Consider the following 25,258-nt stretch of genomic DNA (forward strand, 5'->3'; position numbering starts at 1 on the left):
AGACTCGTGGCCTCGTTCCCTGCCGCCCAGCTGCTGAGGTGATCGATCCGATTCCGATGAGAATGCTGCAGGACCCATGTCAATGTCACGCTCGACAAAGGTGCTCTTCTCGTGCTGTACCACTAAGTGGCCAGGTGATCTGTTCAGTTCTGGCTCCCACGAACGCACGGGAGATTCTACTGGCTCGAGATTTAGTTTGACAACCATGGGTTAGTTTAGGAGCTAATTACACCTGAGGTAATGCGTGAGGCAATGCGTAACCTGAGGTCAACAGTTCGAATCCTCCTCTCCACGTGTTAAATTTTATTTTCACCATACCCCACTGACAGGTGGGACTCGCATGTCAGGCGGCACTAAAGGTCCGATGTGCTAGTTAAGAATATTAGGGGTCTCTCTGCAAAATCGGTAATGCCACATGTCAGCTTCTGGTTAACTGAGGATCAAAACTTCACATAGCTGACAAGTTGTAGGACCCCGCAGTAGGTATTACAAGATCTAGGACTAAACTATCACATCGTGAACAAGTTGTAGGACCAAAAGTGTAATTAGCTCTTAGTTCAGCTTATCCACTGCTCTTGACTGAGATTTCACCTGCACATAATATGCCAAATTTACGGGAGTACGATTTTTCTAAGAATACTATTTCTTTCAGACATTTCCTCCAGCTCAGTACAACTCCTCCGTACTCCTCTCCCTAAACTCAGACAAACTCAGACACAAAAACGGCTTAGATCGCTCGATATCTCTTCATTATTAAAAGCATGATGGTCTTTTAAAAAACTAAACAGATATATACATAGACCAATACAAAAAAGAAACGGTATGGCAAAACTTATTTACACTAGTAGAAAACGGGTTTTTTGTTTGGAGCTGTCTGAAACAGTAGTCTCGGATGTGTTTGAATCTGGGACTAATGTACCCATTAGTCCCGGCTCGAACGGCTAGGACGCCAAAAAAGTTTAAGGAAACCTTTAGTCCCGATGGAGACAACAACCAGGACTAAAGGGTTGTAGCAGGCCCCGCCGGTGCAAAAACCTTTAGTCCCGGTTGGAGATACCAACCCGGACTAAAGGTTGTCTAGGTTTTTTTTGCTCCACCCTCCCAGATCGCGTTTTTGGGGTTTCTAAAATACAAAACAAAATGATAGAAAATTCAAAATTAAAATATTTTTAGCTTAGGCCATCTAGTTATTATGAAAAAAAATAAACATGGATTTTGACTTTTTTTTGCAAAAACATTGTATTTTTGGTAAAACGCAATTTCTGGTTGCATACAAAATCGAAAAAAAACGTTTAATATATGAAATTGTATCTACCAGAAAAGTTACATCCGAATTCACTTGGTTTTTACCCGGTTAGCCAATTTTTAGATTCTCAAACTGCCAAAGGGAAGTATGGAAATTTTCAGGTTTTAGCTTTTGCAAAAAAAATTTAAGATTATTATTACAACATTACTTTTGTTTATTAAAAGATTTATTTGAAATTCAAACAATAAAGAAGTGTGACATCGTGACTAACTTGTTAATAGGATTGATATGATTGTAATATCAATAACATGCACTCAGAAGTGAAGTTAAGCGTGTTACTGCTGGAGCAGTGTAAAGATGGGTGACCAAGCGGGAAATTTGACCACGAGTAAGTAATTTGACTAGAGATTAGGTGTAGTTAGAGACTAAACTTGTCAAATAACTCAAATACTAGAAATCCTAAAAAAATAGAAAAAAGAGGGAGAGGAAAAAAATAGAAAAAAATTGGATACAAAAAATAGACGTAATGACCTTTAATCTCGATTGATGTTACAAACCAGTAATAAAGGTCCTCCGCCCAAACGCGCGCCAGCAGCCCACGTGAAGGGCCATAATCGGAACTAAAGAGTGAAGCTTTAGCCCCGATTTCGTAGTCTCGGTTGGAAAACCGGGACTAAAGCCCTTTCCAACCGGGACAATAGGTCCATTTAATGAGGCCATATCGTTAGACCGACCCCCTCGCGTCGCTCCTCACGCGGCGCCAGGGGGAAACCCTAGCCCCCAACCGCGTGCCCCCCTCTGTGTCCTTTCGCCGCCGCTGCTGCCGGCCTCTGCCGCGGCGGCGAGCCTCGCCGCCGAAGGTGGTGGGGGGTTCTCTCTCCTACGCGGCGCTGGTGGCTGGCTCTGCCGGGTGAGGCAGCGGTGGGATGACCGGTGCGAGGAGGCCGGGGCGGCGGCCCCGGACGGGCCGACGGCGCTTCGGTGGCGAGAGCTCGGGTGGTGGCCGCGGTGATGTGCTGCGGCGCGTCCCCGTGGATGGTGGCCACCATCTTCGGCCACGGGGGTGGCGACGCTGCCGGCTGGCACAGGGAGCCTCCATCGTGGCGGATCTGGAGCTCCAAGCTCCAATCCCTGCGTCTGGCCAGGCCGGCGGTGCGGCGGCTGCGGCGTCGTCGGTTGGAGAGGTGGTGGCTTGGGTGGTTGTGCTGCTGGCCCAGATCGATCCATCTTGGATCCGTTGGTGCTTGGCAGCGGTAGGAGGCGGTGTTGTGGCGCTCTTGGTTGCGGATGTGCGGTTGCAGGTCGTCGCCTGGCAGCTCGGGTGGTTCGGGGTGAAGGATCCTGGGAGAAATCCTTGTCCGGGCTTTGGTTCGGACTGGCGACGGCGACACCTGTTGGTGCCGTTGACTTTCTTGGAAGCGTCGTTCAGGGCTCCTCCCGTCACCTCGGAGTTCTGCCTCTGGAGGAAAACCTCAGATCCTTGGGATCGGATGATGGAGGCGCTTCTGCGTCTCTCTCCCTGTTGAGGGCATCCTCTCGGAGTGGGCTTCGTCTTGGGGACTCGAGGATGGATGGTTGATGAGTTGCCTTGCTGGGGGCGCTATTGGAAGTTTGGCAACGATGAGGCACCAAGCAGAGTTTGGGTCGCGGCTTGGGTTTCGATAGTCGGTTACCGGCGTGTCCGACGGGTCTTCTCGTGCTTCGCTGTGGAGCTGTGGAGTCGGAGCTGCGGTGGAGGGTGCCCCTGCGGCAATGAAACCAGCAACCGGTGGTGTGGAGGATGATTTGGTCGGCGCAAGCCCAGCATAGTTCTCTTGTGATGCTCGACGACCAAGTCGGAGCTGTCTCTCGTTGGCGTGTGTGGCCGACTGGTGGCATTTGGCCAGGTCGGTCGGGGGTTTGTGCCCAATATTGTCATCTCCCATGCCGATATTGGTGCATTTGTATCGGTTTTTGGGCGGTTTTCCCGTTAATAAATCGGCCGCCTTCTTCTTTATCAATGAAAATGGCAAGTCTTGCCTAGTTTCAAAAAACAATAGGTCCATTTTCTACTAGTGTTGTATACATATGTACCGTATGTATAGCTAGAAGTAGTATGTATGTATGTTTGTTGTTGGCTAATCGGCGACGATTTTGTCGAGCGATGACGTTCGTGGCCGAACGTGGCCAGCGGGCGGAGGCATGGCGAGGCCGTGCTTGCTGTCCATGAGGAACTGTGAGGCGGTGGAGGCCAACACAAGTCTCTCGGCAAGATCTTGTAGGTGAGTCCCGATAGGAAGGTGGCGCGGCAGCGCGTTATGTCTCAAGACTAGCCGGACTATTTGGCTCCATTTTAGACAGGGCCGCTAGATACACACTTAACTGTCTGACCTCTTAATCTGCCTGGTACCCTTTCGTTTTAGGGTTTTCTTTTTCCCTGTGGCGACGCATGAGTTCCACCATATCGCCGCCGGTCTCGGTAGATCTTGCCCGATCGACGTCGAAATAAAGTTGATAGCTCCGTTAGGAAGTTTCTGCTGGTGCGGGGGAATCTCTGGACCCCCGGATCATGGAGGAGAACGCTGCTGGGAAGGCGAAGGCGGCGGTGTTGGAGGCGGCTGACTCGCCGGCCCAGGCAGGTGCACCTTATGCATCTGAGGAAGGACGGGGGGAATCCTCTACCCCGGAACCGAAGGAGGACATTGAATCTATGCTGAAACGCCTGGAAATTACGGCGGAAGAGGAGGATGCGGTCGATCTGTCTGGATTGATCGGGGAGAATCGTTCGTCCATCAAGTGGGCAGTGATAATTAGGGTTTGTTTGAAAACTCCCTTTAGCCATACTGCGTTTTACCAGAAGATGCAGGTAGCTTGGGCAGTGGCCCAAGAGGTTTCGTTTCGTGATCTGGATGAATTCACCTTCATTGCGCAGTTCAAGTGCCTAGGTGATTGGAAAACAGCTTTGCATGGAGGACCATGGCTGTTTAGACGCAATGCGGTGGTTATTGAAGAATATGATGGTCTTGTGAATACGGAGATGTTAGCCCTAGACTCTATTCGGGTGTGGGTTCGAATTATGGGCTTGCCTGAGCTTGTGCGTAATGAGCCTGCCGCCAGGGCAATGGCTGTGAAGATGGGAGAGGTTCTGGAAGTTGAATTGGGGATGAACGGCGCCCCTTATGTCAAGTTTGTAAGAGTTTATATGAGGAGCTGATGAAACCTTTGCTGCGTTTTGTATCAGGAAGTGTTGTTCCAGGAAAAGCACCTCAGAAATTCAGGGTTCTCTATGAGAAGATGCCTCGGTTTTGTGCCCAATGTGGGGTGATCGGCCATGTAGCCGATGAGTGTGGTGATGGAGCTCATGATCCAAAGAAGTTCCAGTATGGAGACTTTATGATGGTCCCGCAAGAATAATTTTGGTATCAGCCGAAGAAGGAGTATGTTGCTCGACCCCAAGCAAGTGGTGGAAGGGGTAGAGGAAGAGGTCGTGGGGGTAGATCTGGTGCTGCCTTTCATAATGAAAATGTTCATGATCCCAATACCATCCCAAAAAATAATGATGTCGCGTGGCTGAAGAAAAGGGATTTGGGTGTGAGGGACGGACATGCGAAAAGTAATACGTTGGCGATCATGCCATCCTCTCATGTTGCTTCCGTTGTGGAGAGTATGGAAGGAAAGACCGTGGGGGAGACTACCCCACAAAAAACGCAGGTGCCGAAGAGGCACAAAGCTGGTACCCCAGCAGAAGGATTGGCGGGCTCCCGTGAGGAGGGCCGCCAGGAGCAATGAAAATCTGTGGTTATAATTGTCGAGGGGCTGGCAACTCCTCGACAAACAGATCGCTTCTGGATATCCGGAGGCAACATAGGCCTGAGATACTTTTTCTATCAGAGACTCATCTTGATAGAGAAGGTGGTGAGAGACTGCGAATTAAGCTTGGTTATGCACACAAATGGGTGGTGCCGAGTAATGGGAGAGCTGGAGGGTTGATGATGTTGTGGGATCAACAGGTTAATATCCAGCTGAAATATGAACACAATAATTATATTGATGTGTTAGTATCTGGTGATACTCCAGACTTGGACTGGAGATTAAACGGGTTGTACGGAGAGTCAGTGTGGCGGCATAAACACCGTACCTGGCGTTATCTTCGTGATTTACACCAACAAGTAAATTTACCTTGGCTGGTGTTTGGTGACATGAATGAGATCTTGTTAGAGTCAGAAAAGGAAGGGGGTGCCCCGAGGCCTATGGCTTATATGCAAGCGTTCCGTGATTGCTTGTCTGACTGTGGACTGGAGGATCTTGGGTATATTGGCAATATATTTACATGGAAACGTGGCCAGATTCGTGAGCGTCTGGATAGGGCGGTTGGCAATGCTGGTTGGTCCAACTTATTCCCTCATTCGGGAGTGCATCATTTGACCTCGACAGGTTCAGATCATAGACCAATCCTGGTTGATACACAGACTTATGCTGAGGTTGTGTCGTCTAAACAGCGTCGACGTTTTGAAGGGCGATGGCTGAAGGAAGAGAAGGTAGGGGAAGTGGTATCGACTGCCTGGGTGCATGCCCCTCCTAATGCACCTGTCATGTCGAAGCTAGCGGCAGTCCACTCTGAGCTACATGAGTGGGATCGTAAGGTGCTTAAAGCGCCTCGGAAGAAAATCAAAGATCTGACCAAGGAGTTGGATTTAGTGCTCAGTGGCCCTATGAATGAAGAATCAGGCCAGCGGGAGAAGGAGATTACTAGGCAAATTGAGATCGCCTTGGAGCAAGAAGAGGTGCACTATATGCAACGAAGCCGTGCCAACTGGCTCATGCATGGGGATAGAAATACGACTTTCTTTCATAATTATGCGAAAGCTCGTCGGAAACGGAACGCTATTCTTAAGCTAAAGGATAATAATGGAGAGTGGGTGGAAGGTAATGAGGAGATGGGGGGCTTGATTCATGGTTATTTCTCGTCCCTGTTTACTTCGGGTGTTGAGCATACTGATGAGGAGCTGCTCAATAGGGTTTTGCCTCGTGTGACAACTGAGATGAATGGTGCTTTACTAAAACCGTATACCGCCGAGGAGGTGAAGGAAGCTATGTTCAGTATAGGTGACTACAAAGCACCTGGAACCGATGGCCTACACGCAGTGTTTTACAAAAAAAATTGGGCGGTTGTAGGAGAGGATGTTACCCGTGAGGTTCTGCAGGTGCTGAACTCTGGGTGTGTTCCGAATGAATGGAATGAGACGGCCATTGTACTTATCCCAAAAGTACAGAGCCCAGAACTGATTACCCAATTCCGTCCTATAAGTCTCTGTAACGTAATTTATAAAGTGGTGTCTAAGGTTCTGGCAAAGAGATTGAAAGCCATCTTGCCTGATATAATATCAAAGACACAGAGTGCTTTTGTGCCTGGTCGATTGATTACTGACAACGTGTTGGTGGCGTATGAGAGTTTTCATACAATCAAGAATAAGAGACAAGGATCTAATGGTATTTGTGCGGTGAAACTGGACATGCACAAAGCTTATGATCGCGTGGAATGGAATTTTCTACGGGATATGATGGTGAAGCTAGGATTTGACCATGCTTGGGTTAATCTTATTATGTCATGTGTCACATCTGTGAATTATAGAGTTTGGTTCAACTCTGATGAGACTGAGACCTTTACTCCTACTAGGGGTATTAGGCAGGGAGATCCTCTTTCTCCGTATCTGTTCTTGCTATGTGCAGAGGGGCTTACAAGCCTTCTAGCGTATGAGGAGATGACTGGTGGTATTCAAGGGGTCAGAGTGTGCAGAAATGCACCGTCAGTGTCACACCTTCTTTTTGCCGATGATTCTCTGATTCTGATGTCGGCTAATATGTCAAACACCACGGCTCTCCGTAATGCTCTGGATATGTATTGTGCAAGCTCGGGACAACTAGTAAGTGATGCTAAATCTAGTGTCTTTTTCAGCCCGAATACTAATGTTTTAATTCGAGAAGAGATATGTGTTCACCTTAATATTTTGGTGGAAGCTCTGTCGGATAAGTATCTGGGACTACCAAATTTAGTTGGGATTGATAGGAGTGACTGTTTTCAGCACCTAGTCGAGAGAGTATGCCAGAGGATCATTGGTTGGAATGAGAAGTTATTGTCTATGGGAGGGAAGGAAATTCTCCTAAAAGCAATTGCACATGCCATCCCGGCATATGCTATGTCGGTTTTTAATATACCGAAACATATTTGTAAGGAGATTTGCAACGCTATTGCAAGGTTCTCAGTGGGGTGGGAGCCAAACTCAGCGCAAGATGCACTGGATGGCGTGGTGGAAGATGAGCATACCAAAAAATGAAGGAGGTATGGGCTTCCGTGACTTACACTGTTTTAATCAGGCTATGTTGGCCAAACAGTGTTGGCGTCTCTTAAGTGATCCGGATTCTTTGTGTGCTCAAGTTCTCCGAGCAAAGTATTATCCAGATGGAGATTTGATTAATGCAACATTGAAGAAAGGATCATCTTATACCTGGCAGAGCATCATGTCAGGGTTGAAAACTTTCAAAAGAGGATGCATATGGCGGCCAGGAACTGGGAACACAATTGATATTTGGTCCGATCACTGGATCCCGTCTAGTCCTACAAGAAAGATTGTTACATCAAGAGGAAACTGTTTGTTATCTCGGGTTGAGGAGCTGATAGACCCAAATTCAGGGCTTTGGGATGAAACTCTCATTAGAGATAATTTTCGGGTGGTTGATGTGGAGCGCATCCTGCGTATTCCACTACCGAATTTTGGGCAGCCAGATTTTATCGCATGGCATGCGTCAAAAAATGGATGTTTTTCAGTTAAATCGGCATATCATATTGAGTGGCGCGCTGAATATCGGAGGAGGGCGGAACGGTCTGATTCATCGGATAGATCATCTCCTCATGAGGTATGAGTGAAAATCTGGAAGGCTAATACATCTCGCAAAGTTCAGATTTTTATATGGAGAGCCTTACATGGGATTGTTCCATGTTTGTGTGTTTTGGCGAATCGGCATATTGGCTCATTGGTGAATTGCCCAGTATGTACTGTTGATGCAGAAGACTTACGCCATATGTTGTTCTGCTATCCTAGATCATTGGAAATCTGGGAAGGGTTGGGTCTCCTGGAGGTCATCAGATCGGCTTCAAGAATGGACACATCGGGCTCGATGATTCTGGAGGAGCTCTTGTGCTCACCAACACCAGGTGGAGTCACATGTGATATGGATCACCTAACTGAATTGGTGATGATTACCTGCTGGTATTTGTGGTGGTCGAGAAGACAAATTAAGAACAAGGAACCAATACCTACACCAGCGAGATCAGTCATTAATATTTGTGGTATTTTGGCTAACAGTGTGAAGGTTAGAGGAGCTGGTAATGTTATCCGCAGAACAGGGTGGACTAAACCTGCTAATGGGGTTTATAAGCTGAATGTGGATGCCGCATATGATGTTGACTCAGGACGTGGTGCCTCAGGTGCAATCATCAGAGATGCAGGAGGGAACTTTGTGGCTGCTGCGTGTGACTATACTGATCATGCGATTGATGTGGTATCAATGGGGGCGTCAGCACTACTGTCAGGGCTAAAACTTGCGGAGCAGTTTGGTGCCCAATCGCTGACGGTTGAATCTGATTGTTTGGAGGTTGTTAAGGCTGTGACTGATCCAGAAGATTTCAGAGGGGCAAGTGCGGTGGTGATCGACGATTGCAGGCATCTCCTTATGATGCTTGGCATGGCAACCTTACAGCATTGTCCGAGAGAAGCAAATGGTGCCGCCCATGAGCTTGCTCGCCACGGTTCTGCACATGGAGCTAGGGTCTTTTGGTTTGATGATCCTCCCTCCTTTCTCATTCCTGTAATTGTAGAAGACTGTGTTCTTATTATTTAATAAAGTTGCCTTAAGTTCAAAAAAAAAAAAAACTGTCTGACCTCTTGGCCGGATAGACCATTGAATATTTGGGGTTTTTTTTTTGAACATATATTTGGGTTTTTCTTCACTCGCCGGATTGTATCGCGCTAACACACGAGCCGTCTTGCAAATGGTATACGGTATGTGAGTATACTGATTTTACATATGGGCTTAGTAGGGCTCAAAATTAACTAGTTCATTGGCTAATTACCTAAGAGCCCAAACTGAATTTGGGGAGTGGGTCGTACTGATGCAAGTCTCTTTCTTTTAAATTTTATATGCGAGTTTACTGAATAATAATACGACTGTCAACTAAGAAAATCAAGAGATCTACGAACCAAAACTCCCACGCACCCTGAATAGGAACGTTTTATTTCCGAAACAAATACAGTAGGGAAAACCCCTATTGTATCATCTTTCATTTATAAAATTGGCGGGATATTTACATGGTGCCAATCCATCGGATTACAAATTCATAGGGTGTCAAGCCATGCATGCCTCCCTTAAGGCTAGGTCTAGCTCTATGCATTGTCAAAGAAAAGAAACATTTTAATCTTGAAGTATATATTTGCACTGTAAGCATCTTAACATTGAAGATATAATCGTTCGTTGATCTCATATACAGTAGACTATGATAAAAAATTCTACCGGAACCGAGACAGATATCTTTCCTTAATATCCATGATCGTCTTGTTAATATCATAATCAGTGTTCCATTTAATACCAATTGCTCACCAGAAAATTTGGCTAAAGCTGCATTCAAAGAAAATGTGTTGAAATGTTTAATCCGGGCATGTGTCACACAGGATGCAGTCACCGAATTATATAAATAAATTATTTTCCATTATCAACTCCTTTCTATTGAGCTTGTCATAAAAGATTTCATGCAAAGAATTGATGTCTAGGAAGGCAACATGTTCTCCACATATCCAAGATTAGCTTTGGAGTATCAAATTCCCCAATATAGTATTGTAAACTCCTCTTGGGGGCCTTGCTTCAGGCATGCTTCGCTTGTAGCGTCTTGTGGTTCACCATATGATCTCCCACTGGCATCGCAGCCCTCTCGCATCATCGGCATGGCTGCTAGTACACGGCCTTGCTTCAGTGGCTGGTGGTCGTCTTAGCGCCTTGCGGGGGGGGGGGGGGCTTTGCTAGGTCAGCGTCAGGTCGTACTGCCGTAGCCATTGGAAGAAGTTTGGTTTTTGGTCTGGTCCTAGCCCGAGCTCTTAGGGTGGTGGTTTGGGGTCTGGGTGAAAGCTTTGCAGGAATTCGGTCTCTGCCGACGACGATGACGCATTTTCGCGCCATACACCTTCTTGGAGGCGTCGCCGCAAGCCCCCCCCCCCCCTCCTTTGGATCCTCATGTTCTGCTAGCTTGTTGGCCCATCGTCGAGTTTCCCCGTTGCGTTATTGTTTTGATGCGAAAGAGGTGTGTTGGCGTGGTCATGCCATGGTCGCTCCGGTGCAACATAAGATAAGGTTCCCTCAATCTGGACTAGGCGGGCTTCGGCTTGGTGTTTTTGTGTTGTCTTCTGTTGTGCGGTTCGGTGTGCACTTTGCGCATGTGTGTGTTGTAACTCCCGGTGTAACTCATAGCCGGTTGATGGCTTCGTTAATTTAGAACTGGGCTCATTTTAAGCCTTTGTCGTCTATGTACTAAAATTCTAAGAATTTAGATGACAAGGCAAGCTTAACCATACAATAACTCAAAACCCAAGAATAAATAATAGAATTAGTTTTTAAACTATTGTCGTCATATGTTCACAAAAGTAAAATATTATATTCAACTGGATTCAATCACAAATTCACTTTCAAGCTGATAAAAAACTTGGACACAACTATCCTGATTATTGTTGTCATCAGGAGATGTAACACCATATAAATAAATTAAAAAAACACAATCCCTAAACAGGTGTATCTTATTAGCTTAGTTGTTTTATTTATGTCCTAACTTGAAAGAGATTTATAATGTATAAAATCTAATTTTTTCTAGAGAATTATCCTGTATTTATGCTGAACTTTTTTACTTCATCATAATTCATCCTGCCTACTCTTTACTCTGTATATACATCCGGCAATACAATATAGAAAATATTTTCTCGTTTGTACTATGTGATTTATAAACTGATAGTTATTTAAAACTTTAATATATCATTTACATATTATTAACAATGGTTACTAGTTATAATTATTATGTAAAATAACTACTAGTACAGTTAGGGTATATTTGGTTAGAGAATCAAGTGGGATGTGGTGCTATGGTTCCATTCCACTAGGACGAGTGGTTCTGTTCTGAGTGTTCTAGGATGTTTCTCTTTCTATGTTTGGTTGAAGAGATGGAATGAGTAGAACGAGGTCTATCTCGCCTTTTTCATAGGCATGGCGAGCTTACTCGCCATGTGCATCTGTAGCATTTTGACTTTTGGGAACATACGAGCACCATAATAATACATATTTTTCAGTAATTATTAGTATAACTTAATTTGGGTGTATGCTTATATATATGTATGGATAATAGTACTGTATTACTTGCTTGTTCGGAAATAAATAGCTCGAATTTATCTAGATCTGTATGTATCTGTAACTAGAATATCGCTAGATGCATGTTAATCTAGAAAATTCGAGTCGCTGATGGAGGGAGTATGCAAACAAGAAATGGTTATATACTTTAGATCACACTTCACCATTGTGGGTGGCGGCACTGTACACGCGTACAGATATGCGATGCCACGGCAGGGCCGTCTCGTCCAAAACGTGAGCGCGCGCGTTGCACACGCAGAATCATGGCCGCCCCGCGGGCCGCCCCGCGCTCCAAATCCTTTATAAGACGCCCATTGCCGACCCAATGACGAGACCACCAAAGCCAACCCAAAGGCAATCGCAAAGTAAGCTAGAAACGGCAAGCTGTTGAGCCCGCCACTCCATCCCCGAGAACCAACGCGGCATGGCTTTCTACCGCGGCATGGGTGGCCCTCAGCATATGATGCCGCCGCCGCCGCCGCAGCCGAGGCCATGGAGCAAGGCGGAGGACAAGGTGTTCGAGGCCGCGCTGGTGACGTTCCCGGAGAACGTCCCGAACCGGTGGCTGTACGTGGCGGCGCAGCTGCCGGGGCGCACGCCGCAGGAGGCCTGGGAGCACTACCAGGCGCTCGTGGCCGACATCGACCTCATCGAGCGCGGCCTGGTCGAGGCCCCCGACTCCTGGGACGAGGACTCTGCTGCCGGCGGCGGTGGCGGCGGACGCGGCCGCGGAAGCGGGGGATCCGAGGAGCGCCGCCGAGGCGTGCCCTGGAGCGAGGAGGAGCACAGGTACGCGGTTGATCGCGCCGTCAAAATCTCAACTTCCTCTTCCTCTGTTCCGTTCTTTTTTTTTTTGTCCTTTTCCCCTGTTATTTTTCAGTGCCTTCTTCCAGGTCCTAGATACTTCTCCGGAATCTTTTCCACGTCGGATCACTAGATCCCCATGGCCCACCCTGCCAAGTCTGAGACCGACTGTACCAGAGAATTATGGGATGTAGTCGAACTGACACCATTTCTTCTTCTTCTTCTTCTTGGTTTCGTTTGAGCAGGCTGTTCCTGGAAGGGCTGGAGAGGTACGGACGCGGCGACTGGAGGAACATCTCGCGGTGGTCGGTGAAGACGAGGACGCCGACGCAGGTGGCCAGCCACGCGCAGAAGTACTTCATCCGTCAGGCCAGCGCCGCCAGCCGCGGCGACACCAAGCGCAAGAGCATCCACGACATCACCACCGCCTGATTCCCTCGTGGTCAATATCAAGAATCCGGTCCGGCCCAAGCTGAGCTGAAACCCGCCGTCGTCCTCGCCGTCTGTTCTGTCGGCCGTAGCACAGTTCGATGCAGGGGAGAAGCTTTGCTTGGTTGGATTCTGCGATTCGGAAGATCTAGCTGTATGGTCGAATAATGGTGTCCTTTGTCGTGTGTGAAATGTTAAGGAAGAAACAGAGACCGGAAAGGATTACAGCATAAATCCGCCGTTCTTGGTTTCTACTCTTTTTTCTTATAGACCGAGTCGATGACAGTGGCATGGCTTTTCACATGCCGTTCTCATCCTATCTGATTTTCAAATACATATGTCCTAGTGACAAGTGTCCTTTATCAGTGTTCATGCTTCTTCTTTTGTCGTGTTGTCCGGTGATGCGTAGGCCGTCTATGTCTATTCCAACATGTGTTGAAAGCGGCTTGGCGGCCGCAATTGCTTCGAGTTTTATAAAAAAAAAACATGCCGGTTTGAACAACACATGGTGAATTATTAGCTGCCAAATCATTCTTTATAGGGCATCACTAGCGGTGAACACCCATTTCAGACACAAAATATGTCCGTTTTGATTCATTTGGTCAGCCTGCGAATAGACGATGGTTTTCATTCCTAGTTTGTATGGTTAGGGGTACATGAAACGGCTAGATCTAAAAATAAAAAGGCATACATAAAAATAAACCAAAGCCCAAGCTAGGATTTTCAGGTTTCCACCTACTCATCCTCGTCGTCAAGCGTGATGTAGATCGATGGCTCCTAGAGCCATGGCTAGTGCGGCGCATGAGGCACATGAGTAGGCGGCTTTGGCGCAGGCATTGGAGCAGGAGCAGGTCACACCAACCATGGCGACCTTTGGTACGGTGGGGTCACCGAAGAGGTGGTGGGCCACCCTTAGGCCAACCTGGATTGCCGCAGATGTACGGCGAGGACGGCCATCCACTTTGCAAGGTCCTCTAGCTCGTACTAGGCGATGACAAGCCGGAGGGATTCACCATTGTCCAGCTCGGGTGGCTGGATAGGGAGCTCCTCAAGCTGCTTAAAGGTCGCCGCCATTTCCCACATATACGTGATATGTCTCCGACGTATCGATAATTTCTTATGTTTCATGCCACATTATTGATGTTATCTACATGTTTTATGCACACTTTATGTCATATTCGTGCATTTTCTGGAACTAACCTATTAACAAGATGCCGAAGTGCCGATTCTTTGTTTTCTGCTGTTTTTGGTTTCGAAGTCCTAGTAACGAAATATTCTCGGAATTGGACGAAATCAAAGCCCGGGGGCCTATTTTCTCACGAAGCTTCCGGAAGTCCGAAGGAGAGACGAAGAGGGGCCACGGGGTGGCCAAACCCTAGGGCGGCGCGGCCCCACCCCCGGCCGCGCCGGCCTATGGTGTGGGCCCCCGTGCCGCCTCTTGACTTGCCCTTCCGCCTACAAATAGCCTCCGTGACGAAACCCCCGATGCCGAGAGCCACGATACGGAAAACCTTCCGGAGACGCCGTCGCCGCCGATCCCATCTCGGGGGATCCGGAGATCGCCTCCGGCACCCTGCCGGAGAGGGGAATCATCTCCCGGAGGACTCTACGCCGCCATGGTCGCCTCCGGAGTGATGTGTGAGTAGTCTACCCCTGGACTATGGGTCCATAGCGGTAGCTAGATGGTTGTCTTCTCCCCATTGTGCTATCATTGTCGGATCTTGTGAGCTGCCTAACATGATCAAGATCATCTATCCGTAATTCTATATGTTGTGTTTGTCGGGATCCGATGGATAGAGAATACTATGTCATGTTAATTATCAAGTTATTATACATGTGTTGTTTATGATCTTGCATGCTCTCCGTTTCTAGTAGAGGCTCTGGCCAAGTTTTTACTTTTAACTCCAAGAGGGAGTACTTATGCTCGATAGTGGGTTCATGCCCGCATTGACACCGGGACAGTGACAGAAAGTTCTAAGGTTGTGTTGTGTTGTTGCCACTAGGGATAAAACATTGGCGCTATGTCCAAGGATGTAGTTGTTGATTACATTACGCACCATACTTAATGCAATTGTCTGTTGCTTTGCAACTTAATACTGGAAGGGGTTCGGACGATAACCTGAAGGTGGACTTTTTAGGCATAGACGCAGTTGGATGGCGGTCTATGTACTTTGTCGTAATGCCCAATTAAATCTCACTATACTTATCATGTCATGTATGTGCATTGTTATGCCCTCTCTATTTGTCAATTGCCCGACTGTAATTTGTTCACCCAACATGCTTTTATCTTATGGGAGAGACACCTCTAGTGAACTGTGGACCCCGGTCCATTCTTTAATACTCGAAATACAAATCTGCTGCAATACTTGTTTTTACTATTTTCTCTGCAAACAATCATCTTCCACACAATACGGTTAATCCTTTGTTACAGCAAGCCGGTGAGATTGACAACCTCACTCGTTTCGTTGGGGCAAAGTACTTTGGTTGTGTTGTGCAGGTTCCACGTTGGCGCCGGAATCTCCGGTGTTGCGCCGCACTACATCCCGCTGCCATCAACCTTCAACGTGCTTCTTGGCTCCTCCTGGTTCGATAAACCTTGGTTTCTTTCCGAGGGAAAACTTGCTGCTGTGCGCATCATACCTTCCTCTTGGGGTTGCCCAACGAACGTGTGAAATACACGCCATCAAGCTCTTTTTCCGGCGCCGTTGCCGGGAGATCAAGACACGCTGCAAGGGGAGTCTCCACTTCTCAATCTCTTTACTTTGTTTTTGTCTTGCTTTGTTTTATTTACTACTTTGTTTGCTGCATTATATCAAAACACAAAAAAAATTAGTTGCTAGTTTTACTTTATTTACTGTCTTGTTTGCTATATCAAAAACACAAAAAAAAATTAGTTACTCGCATTTACTTTACTTATTTCATCATGTTTCCTTTTAATTTTACCACAAAGAACATACCGGTAGGACGTGGGTCTATAGTTGGGAGAAATAATATAGAAGAATTCTTCAACCATGTTAGTACCATTGAAAATTTTGAAGATAGACATTTGGTAGACCTTGCGCCTACTTATGAAATTGCTGCTGCGCATTTAGTTCGCTTGTTGGAAACTAAATTTGTTAATCTTAATCCTATAATCCAACACATGTTTCTTACACTTGGTGATATGGAAGAAGGGGAAAAGAAAGATTTTGTTTTAGAAACCCTTCTTAGAGAATTTGGTGGTCTAGCAAGAGAAGCTAGAAAGGTCTTTGCTAAATTTAATATGCTTGGTTCTCCTACTAATTTTGTTAGTCTCCTTGAAAAGATGGATATGGATAGAATAAGATACACTAATAATATTGATGATGGTGGGGAGATCAAAGCACCAATACCATGTAAGCTCCTAGCTATGAATGATGCGCTAGAAAATAACTATGCTTGGCTTGTTCCCGAAAATTTGTTTGATGAGAGTAGCACGCCTAAAACTAATGAAAAGGGAGATGCTAAAACTTATGTATCTAATATACTATGCCTGGTTGAGAAAACTCCGCACCCCGCTGTAGAAGTACCACCCTTCGATAATACTTGATACACACTTTTCGCGCCTAGCCGAAAGGCGTTAAAGAAAAGCGCTTATGGGAGACAACCCATGTTTTTACCTACAGTACTTTGTTTTTATTTTGTGTCTTGGAAGTTGTTTACTACTGTAGCAACCTCTCCTTATCTTAGTTTTGTGTTTTGTTGTGCCAAGTTAAGCCGTTGATAGAAAAGTAAGTACTAGATTTGGATTACTTGCGCAGTTCCAGATTTCTTTGCTGTCACGAATCTGGGTCTAATTCTCTGTAGGTAACTCAGAAAATTATGCCAATTTACGTGAGTGATCCTCAGATATGTACGCAACTTTCATTCAATTGGAGCATTTTCGTTTGAGCAAGTCTGGTGCCAATTTAAAATTCGTCAATACGAACTGTTCTGTTTTGACAGATTCTTTCTTTTATTTTGCATTGCCTCTTTCGCTATGTTGGATGAATTTCTTTGATCCACTAATGTCCAGTAGCATTATGCAATGTCCAGAAGTGTTAAGAATGATTGTGTCACCTCTGAATATATCAATTTATATTGTGCACTAACCCTCTAATGAGTTGTTTCGAGTTTGGTGTGGAGGAAGTTTTCAAGGATCAAGAGAGGAGTATGATGCAACATGATCAAGGAGAGTGAAAGCTCTAAGCTTGGGGATGCACCCGGTGGTTCACCCCTGCATATATCAAGAAGACTCAAGCGTCTAAGCTTGGGGATGCCCAAGGCATCCCCTTCTTCATCGACAACATTATCGAGGTTCCTCCCCGAAACTATATTTTTATTCGGCCACATCTTATGTGCTTTTTCTTGGAGCGTCGGTTTGTTTTTGTTTTTTGTTTTGTTTGAATAAAATGGATCCTAGCATTCACTTTATGGGAGAGATACACGCTCCGTTGTAGCATATGGACAAGTATGTCCTTGGTTTCTACTCATAGTATTCATGGCGAAGTTTCTCCTTCGTTAAATTGTTATATGGTTGGAATTGGAAAATGATACATGTAGTAATTGCTATAAATGTCTTGGGTAATGTGATATTTGGCAATTGTTGTGCTCATGTTTAAGCTCTTGCATCATATGCTTTGCACCCATTAATGAAGAAATACATAGAGCATGCTAAAATTTGGTTTGCATATTTGATTTCTCTAAGGTCTAGACAATTTCTAGTATTGAGTTTGAACAACAAGGAAGACGGTGTAGAGTCTTATAATGTTTTCAATATGTCTTTTATGTGAGTTTTGCTGCACCGGTTCATCCTTGTGTTTGTTTCAAATAAGCCTTGCTAGCCTAAACCTTGTATCGAGAGGGAATACTTCTCATGCATCCAAAATACTTGAGCCAACCACTATGCCATTTGTGTCCACCATACCTACCTACTACATGGTATTTTCCCGCCATTCCAAAGTAAATTGCTTGAGTGCTACCTTTAAAATTCCATCATTCACCTTTGCAATATACAGCTCATGGGACAAATAGCTTAAAAACTATTGTGGTATTGAATATGTAATTATGCACTTTATCTCTTATTAAGTTGCTTGTTGTGCGATAACCATGTTTATCGGGGAACGCCATCAACTCATTGTTGAATTTCATGTGAGTTACTATGCATGTTCGTCTTGTCCGAAGTAAGGGCGATCTACACTGAGTTGAATGGTTTGAGCATGCATATTGTGAGAGAAGAACATTGGGCCGCTAACTAAAGCCATGATCCATGGTGGAAGTTTCAGTTTTGGACAAACATCCTCAAATCTCTAATGAGAAAAGAATTAATTGTTGTCAAATGCTTAAAGCATTAAAAGAGGAGTCCATTATCCGTTGTCTATGTTGTCCCGGTATGGATGTCTAAGTTGAGAATAATCAAAAGCGAGAAATCCAAATGCGAGCTTTCTCCTTAGACCTTTGTACAGGCGGCATAGAGGTACCCCTTTGTGAAACTTGGTTAAAGCATATGTATTGCGGTGATAATCCGGGTAGTCCAAGCTAATTAGGACAAGGTGCGGGCACTATTGGTACACTATGCATGAGGCTTGCAACTTATAAGATATAATTTACATGATGCATATGCTTTATTACTACCGTTGACAAAATTGTTTCATGTTTTCAAAATCAAAGCTCTAGCACAAATATAGCAATCGATGCTTTTCCTCTATGAGGACCTTTCTTTTACTTTCAATGTTGAGTCAGTTCACCTATTTCTCTCCACCTCAAGAAGCAAACACTTGTGTGAACTGTGCATTGATTCCTACATACTTGCTTATTGCACTTATTATATTACTCTATGTTGACAATATCCATGAGATATACATGTTACAAGTTGAAAGCAACCGCTGAAACTTAATCTTCTTTTGTGTTGCTTCAATACCTTTACTTTGAATTATTGCTTTATGAGTTAACTCTTATGCAAGACTTATTGATGCTTGTCTTGAAGTGCTATTCATGAAAAGTCTTTGCTTTATGATTCACTTGTTTACTCATGTCATACACATTGTTTTGATCGCTGCATTCACTACATATGCTTTACAAATAGTATGATCAAGATTATGATGGCATGTCACTCGCGAAATTATCCGTGTTATCGTTTTACCTGCTCGGGACGAGCGTAACTAAGCTTGGGGATGCTGATACGTCTCCGACGTATCGATAATTTCTTATGTTCCATGCCACATTATTGATGTTATCTACATGTTTTATGCACACTTTATGTCATATTCGTGCATTTTCCGGAACTAACCTATTAACAAGATGCTGAAGTGCCGATTCTGTTGTTTTCTCGCTGTTTTTGGTTTCAGAAATCCTAGTAACGAAATATTCTCGGAATTGGACGAAATCAAAGCCCGGGGGCCTATTTTCTCACGAAGCTTCCGGAAGTCCGAAGGAGAGACGAAGAGGGGCCACGGGGTGGCCAAACCCTAGGGCGGCGCGGCCCCACCCCCGGCCGCGCCGGCCTATGGTGTGGGCCCCCGTGCCGCCTCTTGGCTTGCCCTTCCGCCTACAAATAGCCTCCGTGACGAAACCCCCGATACCGAGAGCCACGATACGGAAAACCTTCCGGAGACGCCGTCGCCGCCGATCCCATCTCGGGGATCCAGGAGATCGCCTCCGGCACCCCTGCCGGAGAGGGGAATCATCTCCCGGAGGACTCTACGCCGCCATGGTCGCCTCCGGAGTGATGTGTGAGTAGTCTACCCTTGGACTATGGGTCCATAGCAGTAGCTAGATGGTTGTCTTCTCCCCATTGTGCTATCATTGTCGGATCTTGTGAGCTGCCTAACATGATCAAGATCATCTATCTGTAATTCTATATGTTGTGTTTGTCGGGATCCGATGGATAGAGAATACTATGTCATGTTAATTATCAAGTTATTATACATGTGTTGTTTATGATCTTGCATGCTCTCCGTTTCTAGTAGAGGCTCTGGCCAAGTTTTTACTTTTAACTCCAAGAGGGAGTACTTATGCTCGATAGTGGGTTCATGCCCGCATTGACACCGGGACGAGTGACGAAAGTTCTAAGGTTGTGTTGTGCTCGTTGCCACTAGGGATAAAACATTGGCGCTATGTCCAAGGATGTAGTTGTTGATTACATTACGCACCATACTTAATGCAATTGTCTCGTTGCTTTGCAACTTAATACCGGAAGGGGTTCGGACGATAACCTGAAGGTGGACTTTTTAGGCATAGATGCAGTTGGATGGCGGTCTATGTACTTTGTCGTAATGCCCAATTAAATCTCACTATACTTATCATGTCATGTATGTGCATTGTTATGCCCTCTCTATTTATCAATTGCCCGATCGTAATTTGTTCACCCAACATGCTTTTATCTTATGGGAGAGACACCTCTAGTGAACTGTGGACCCCGGTCCATTCTTTAATACTCGAAATACAAATCTGTCTGCAATACTTGTTTTTACTATTTTCTCTGCAAACAATCATCTTCCACACAATACGGTTAATCCTTTGTTACAGCAAGCCGGTGAGATTGACAACCTCACTCTGTTTCGTTGGGGCAAAGTACTTTGGTTGTGTTGTGCAGGTTCCACGTTGGCGCCGGAATCTCCGGTGTTGCGCCGCACTACATCCCGCTGCCATCAACCTTCAACGTGCTTCTTGGCTCCTCCTGGTTCGATAAACCTTGGTTTCTTTCTGAGGGAAAACTTGCTGCTGTGCGCATCATACCTTCCTCTTGGGGTTGCCCAACGAACGTGTGAAATACACGCCATCAATACGCAGATCTGCGGCGCCACGTCCACACCACCATATTCGGTGTTGCCGCCAATCTTCCCTCCCTTCATGTACTTAGCATCGCCTAGGTAGGCCACTCGGGGAACGTGTGTGATCTAGGGCATCCCAAATGGTATCACAAACGAAAGTTGTATGCGATGTGCCGCAGTCACAGTGTCGCATCCTCGTCGTCGTGCAAATCCTTTCGTATACGTCGTGAGAGGACTATACGGGGTACGATGGGGAGGAGCCAACTTGTTTCTCCTTGTACCTTGCTGGAGATGCTTGCTCATCCTCCGCCACCGGAGATGCATGCTCAACACGGAGATGTTGCACCGGATGCCAGACGCATGAGAGGGGGCGAGCCATATCGAAGTGTATGTGTCTATGTAGAGATGTGTGAGCCAACAGCGGAGGCGCGCTTTATGTAGCGCGGGTGAGAAAGCTGCATCATCCATGACGTGTATGTAATGTGGCACATGGGAGGAAGCCGAAGAGGCTACCCGTACGCGCCGATGGAATATCGGGACGTAACCTCACTACATACGAGTTTTGCTTTATACGGTTTGAGATTTGATAAAGAAAAAGACATGTTGGAACTAAATGAAATGTCACAAATAATTTGCAAATGATTAAACTTTTGCAAAATGTACTCCCTCCGATTTTTTTAATTAACTTGAATTTTATATAAAATTATACTAAATCAGAATCAATTAAAAGAGACCGAAGGAAGTAATACGGTGCTGCTTCGCGTGTGTATTGTACCCCGCGCAAAAGACTGCCTACATTGCGTGTAGACGGTCAACTTATTTGGGGGTCAAAGTTCATCCGCACCGTACACCGAAGACATTTTCCTATCGGCATCCTAGCAGTGACGTGTCGCTAAAATTGTTTAGTGGGCTGTGATCTTATCCACGAAGGGCAATGGCCCACAAGGCCCACGTCCGCCGGCCGGGATTCAACGAGAATTTTGGGATGGGTTTGGGCACGGAGCTCGCGTCAGCGGAATCCAGACGTAAGCGGCCCGCTCTCGCTTGTCTTTCTTCCCCACGCGCACGTGCGCCATTGCTAGGATCTTCTTGCAGGAAAAGCGTCAACTACCACCTATGATTAGATGCTCACATCATTACGTGCATTGCCTTTAGTTCAATAGAAACTGATCGAGCACAAATGTGCAACATTGTTTTACCTTCGCTGGAGCCTGGAGATCTGGATCCTAGGCTTAGATGGGTGCGTGCACTTCGACAACGCTGCAGCCACAACCTGTTAATCCATGATGTACAATTATTTTGGCTAAAACAACAACTTGTAGCAAATGCTTACAATTATTTCGTCAGGGCCGTACCGCAGGCATGTGCAACCTGTTCGACCGTACAGGGCCTCCCGATTTAGAGGGCCTCCAAATTAATATGTTAAACTAGTACTCTAATGACCGATTTTGTTTAATTGGACCTCAATCAATTCGATGAGTGATGCTACGGAGTACTATACTCCATTAAGGCTAGCCATAGTGCTAGTATCTTAGCTAGTATCATGCATATTGGTCCCATAAAAATGCTGATGTGGCAGCTAATTAAGGAGGAGAGAGGAGATTAGAGTAAGATACCGTATCATAGCGCATATTACGAGAAAAGTTAATGCCTAACAAATCTTGTACACAAATTTATACTGAGATTTAAAAAATAATAAATATAACATATCTATGATAGTACTCCATGATACCACCCACTATAGAGATAGTATCATACACAAGTATCATATGCATGATACTACTGCATGATACTTAGCACTATGGCCAGCCTAAGGCAGTACTAGTGCTTAGGAAATTTGCAATCGCATTAACTCCAAAGGCCCCCAAGCCACCCACGCCTCTTTACCTGTATATTTTCTTTCTCTTCCATCGCGAGTGCAGCTAATTCAGTTAGTCTTCCAATGAATATTAAGATTTTGTCTCAATAATTTTTATGAAGAACTAATTGAAGATTCATTTTAGAAAGATGGCACGTTTCGACTAAAAATTAGCACTTTTGAATTCTTAGATTGCTTTTTCACATGATGCACTTCTTTTAATTTATTTTACCACATACTACCTCCATTCCTATATATAAGACGCACACACATTTCAATGTGAACCTTGACCAAATAAATAGAATAACAATATCATGATCATATAATACATAAGCAACATTGTTATAATTGTGTTGGAAAATACTTTCTAATGATACCAGTTTTATATCAAATATTTTTTATATACTTCATCCTGAAAAATATGTTTCAACTTCATCAAAACTTGCATGTATCTACAAACTAAGAGCATCTCCAACAGACGCGCTATATAGGCCGCGCGGCATAAAAACGTCCGATATAGCGCGCGCGGGACAGAATCAGGCGCTCCAGCAGGCGCGGTAAACGGCGCGGCGCTGTAAATTTTTTAGGGCGCGCGGCTTTTTGCACAATCCGGAGCGGCATATCCGGCGCGTTGGCTACGGCGCGCGGCATCGCTCGTCCAAGCGCGAAAAAGCCAACGGCCGGAAATTTCCTCCCCGCGCCCGCGCCCTCATTTCCCCGCCTACCGCCGGCGCGAAATCCAGCCGCCGCCGGTCGACTCCGCCGCCGCCCCGCTCGCGCGCGCCGCCGCGTCGTAGATCCGCGTCGCCCGCACCTCCTCCCGGCGGCGGCGGACGCTCCGCCGCGCTGTGTCGCTCGCGCGGCCGTCGGCGACGAGTTGCGGCTCGGCGGTCCTTCTCCGCCGCCCCCTTCGCGCCGCCGTCGCGTTCTCCTCCACGCAGGCGTCGACATGTCGTCCTCGTCGTCCTCGAGCAGCTTGCTTGCAACTTGGCGCGCCCATGGTGCTCGCCCATTTGCTCGCAAGGTATGAACCTCCGCCGGCCGGCCTCTACTCGTCAAGTAGCTACAATAGTTTATTATAGTGAATTAATATGATACATATGTTTGTAGAGTTCCTCATATGATTCATCGGATGACGAGTTCGACCAAGAAGAAGAGGAGAACATATCGATACTATTAGCATACCGCGCCGTTAAGAGGCCAAAATTTGGTGGATCGGTGTTTGGTAGACGAAGTTGTGGAGAGAAAGGATTGAAGGGCATGAGAAATTGATGCGGTCGTATTTCAATGAGAATCCGATATTCCCCGAAAGCTATTTTCGGCGGCGTTTCCGGATGAGTCTCAACTTGTTCAAGCACATTGCAGCGGAGGTCACCAAATATGATCGCTTCTTTGAGCAAAGGAGGAATGCCGCCGGAGAACTTGGCCATAGCACATATCAAAAGGTGACCGCCGCCTTGCGTATGTTGGCATATGGTATACCGGCAGATCTTATTGATGATCATTTGGCCATGGGAGAGAGCACTTCTATCTTGTGTGTGAAGCGCTTTGTCGTTGCAATTGTCAATGTCTTTGGCTCCACATACTTGAGAGCCCCCAATGCTCAAGACACGGCAAGGCTTTTGGAGATCAACGCCAACCGGGGATTTCCCGGTATGCTTGGTTCCATTGATTGTATGCATTGGAGTTGGAAGAATTGTCCAGCGGCATGGCATGGACAATTCAAAGGCTACAAGAAGGATGCCACCATAGTACTTGAAGCGGTGGCCGACCAAGAGACTTGGATATGGCATGCTTTCTTTGGAATGCCCGGATCTTGCAATGACATCAATGTTCTTCAACGGTCACCACTAATGACAAGACTTGCAATGCGGGAAGGTCCATTGGTGGAGTTTGAAGCAAATGGCCGCAAGTACAACTATGGCTACTTCCTCGCCGACGGCATATACCCAAGGTGGCAAACATTTGTGAAGCCAATTATTCAACCAAGAGGTAAAAAGCAAACTCAATTCCACAATGCACAAGCGGCGGCTAGGAAAGATGTAGAGAGAGCATTTGGGATTTTGCAAGCCCAATTTGCCATAGTTAGAGGACCGGCTAGATTTTGGGATCAAGAATGCCTTTGGTATATCATGACCGCGTGTGTAATCATGCACAACATGATTATAGAGGATGATCGCGGAAAAGATGTGGATCATACCCACTACGACTTGATGGGGGTTCCCGTGCAAGTGACGAGGTCCGCACATAGGATTGCCCAATTCATTGCCTCATACCATGCCATTCGGTGCAACGACACACATGATGATCTTCAAAAAGATCTCATGGAAGAATGGTGGAATTGGAATGGACAACAATAGTTCCATATTTGTTGTATTTGTTTGAAAATTATGTGTTGTATTGTCTCAAAACCATGTTGTATTGTTGTATGTGTTGTATTTGGTGTGAAGTATTGTTGTGAACAATGTATTGTATTTGGATGGTACAATATATTTATGAATTTTTATATATTGTTTGATCTTCTTGGATGCATATTTGTGTGTGTTTGCTGTTTGCGCCGCGTCCGCGCGCTGCAAAATGGCGCGTCCGGCGGAGGTGCTATTTTACCGCGCCAACGCGCGCCGCAAAATGGCGCGTCCGGCGGAGGAAAAAACGTCACAGCGCGCGATATCTGTTTACCGCGCGCGGATTCTTGGTTTTAGCGCGCCGCGATATAGCGCGTCTGCTGGAGAT

At 46.0% G+C, this 25,258-nt stretch overlaps 1 protein-coding gene across 1 annotated transcript; it reads left to right on the forward strand.

The window, feature by feature from the left end:
* Positions 1–12,089: 12,089 nt before the first annotated feature.
* LOC124648614 (transcription factor DIVARICATA-like) lies at positions 12,090–13,260 on the forward strand. The gene is made up of 2 exons (XM_047188342.1): positions 12,090–12,454; positions 12,715–13,260. The coding sequence occupies exons 1-2, from the start codon at positions 12,090–12,092 to the stop codon at positions 12,899–12,901; spliced, it is 552 nt and encodes a 183-aa protein (XP_047044298.1). The 3' UTR covers positions 12,902–13,260.
* Positions 13,261–25,258: the final 11,998 nt, after the last annotated feature.

This window comes from Lolium rigidum, chromosome 4 (genome assembly GCF_022539505.1).
Source record: "Lolium rigidum isolate FL_2022 chromosome 4, APGP_CSIRO_Lrig_0.1, whole genome shotgun sequence".
Lineage (NCBI taxonomy): Eukaryota > Viridiplantae > Streptophyta > Magnoliopsida > Poales > Poaceae > Lolium > Lolium rigidum.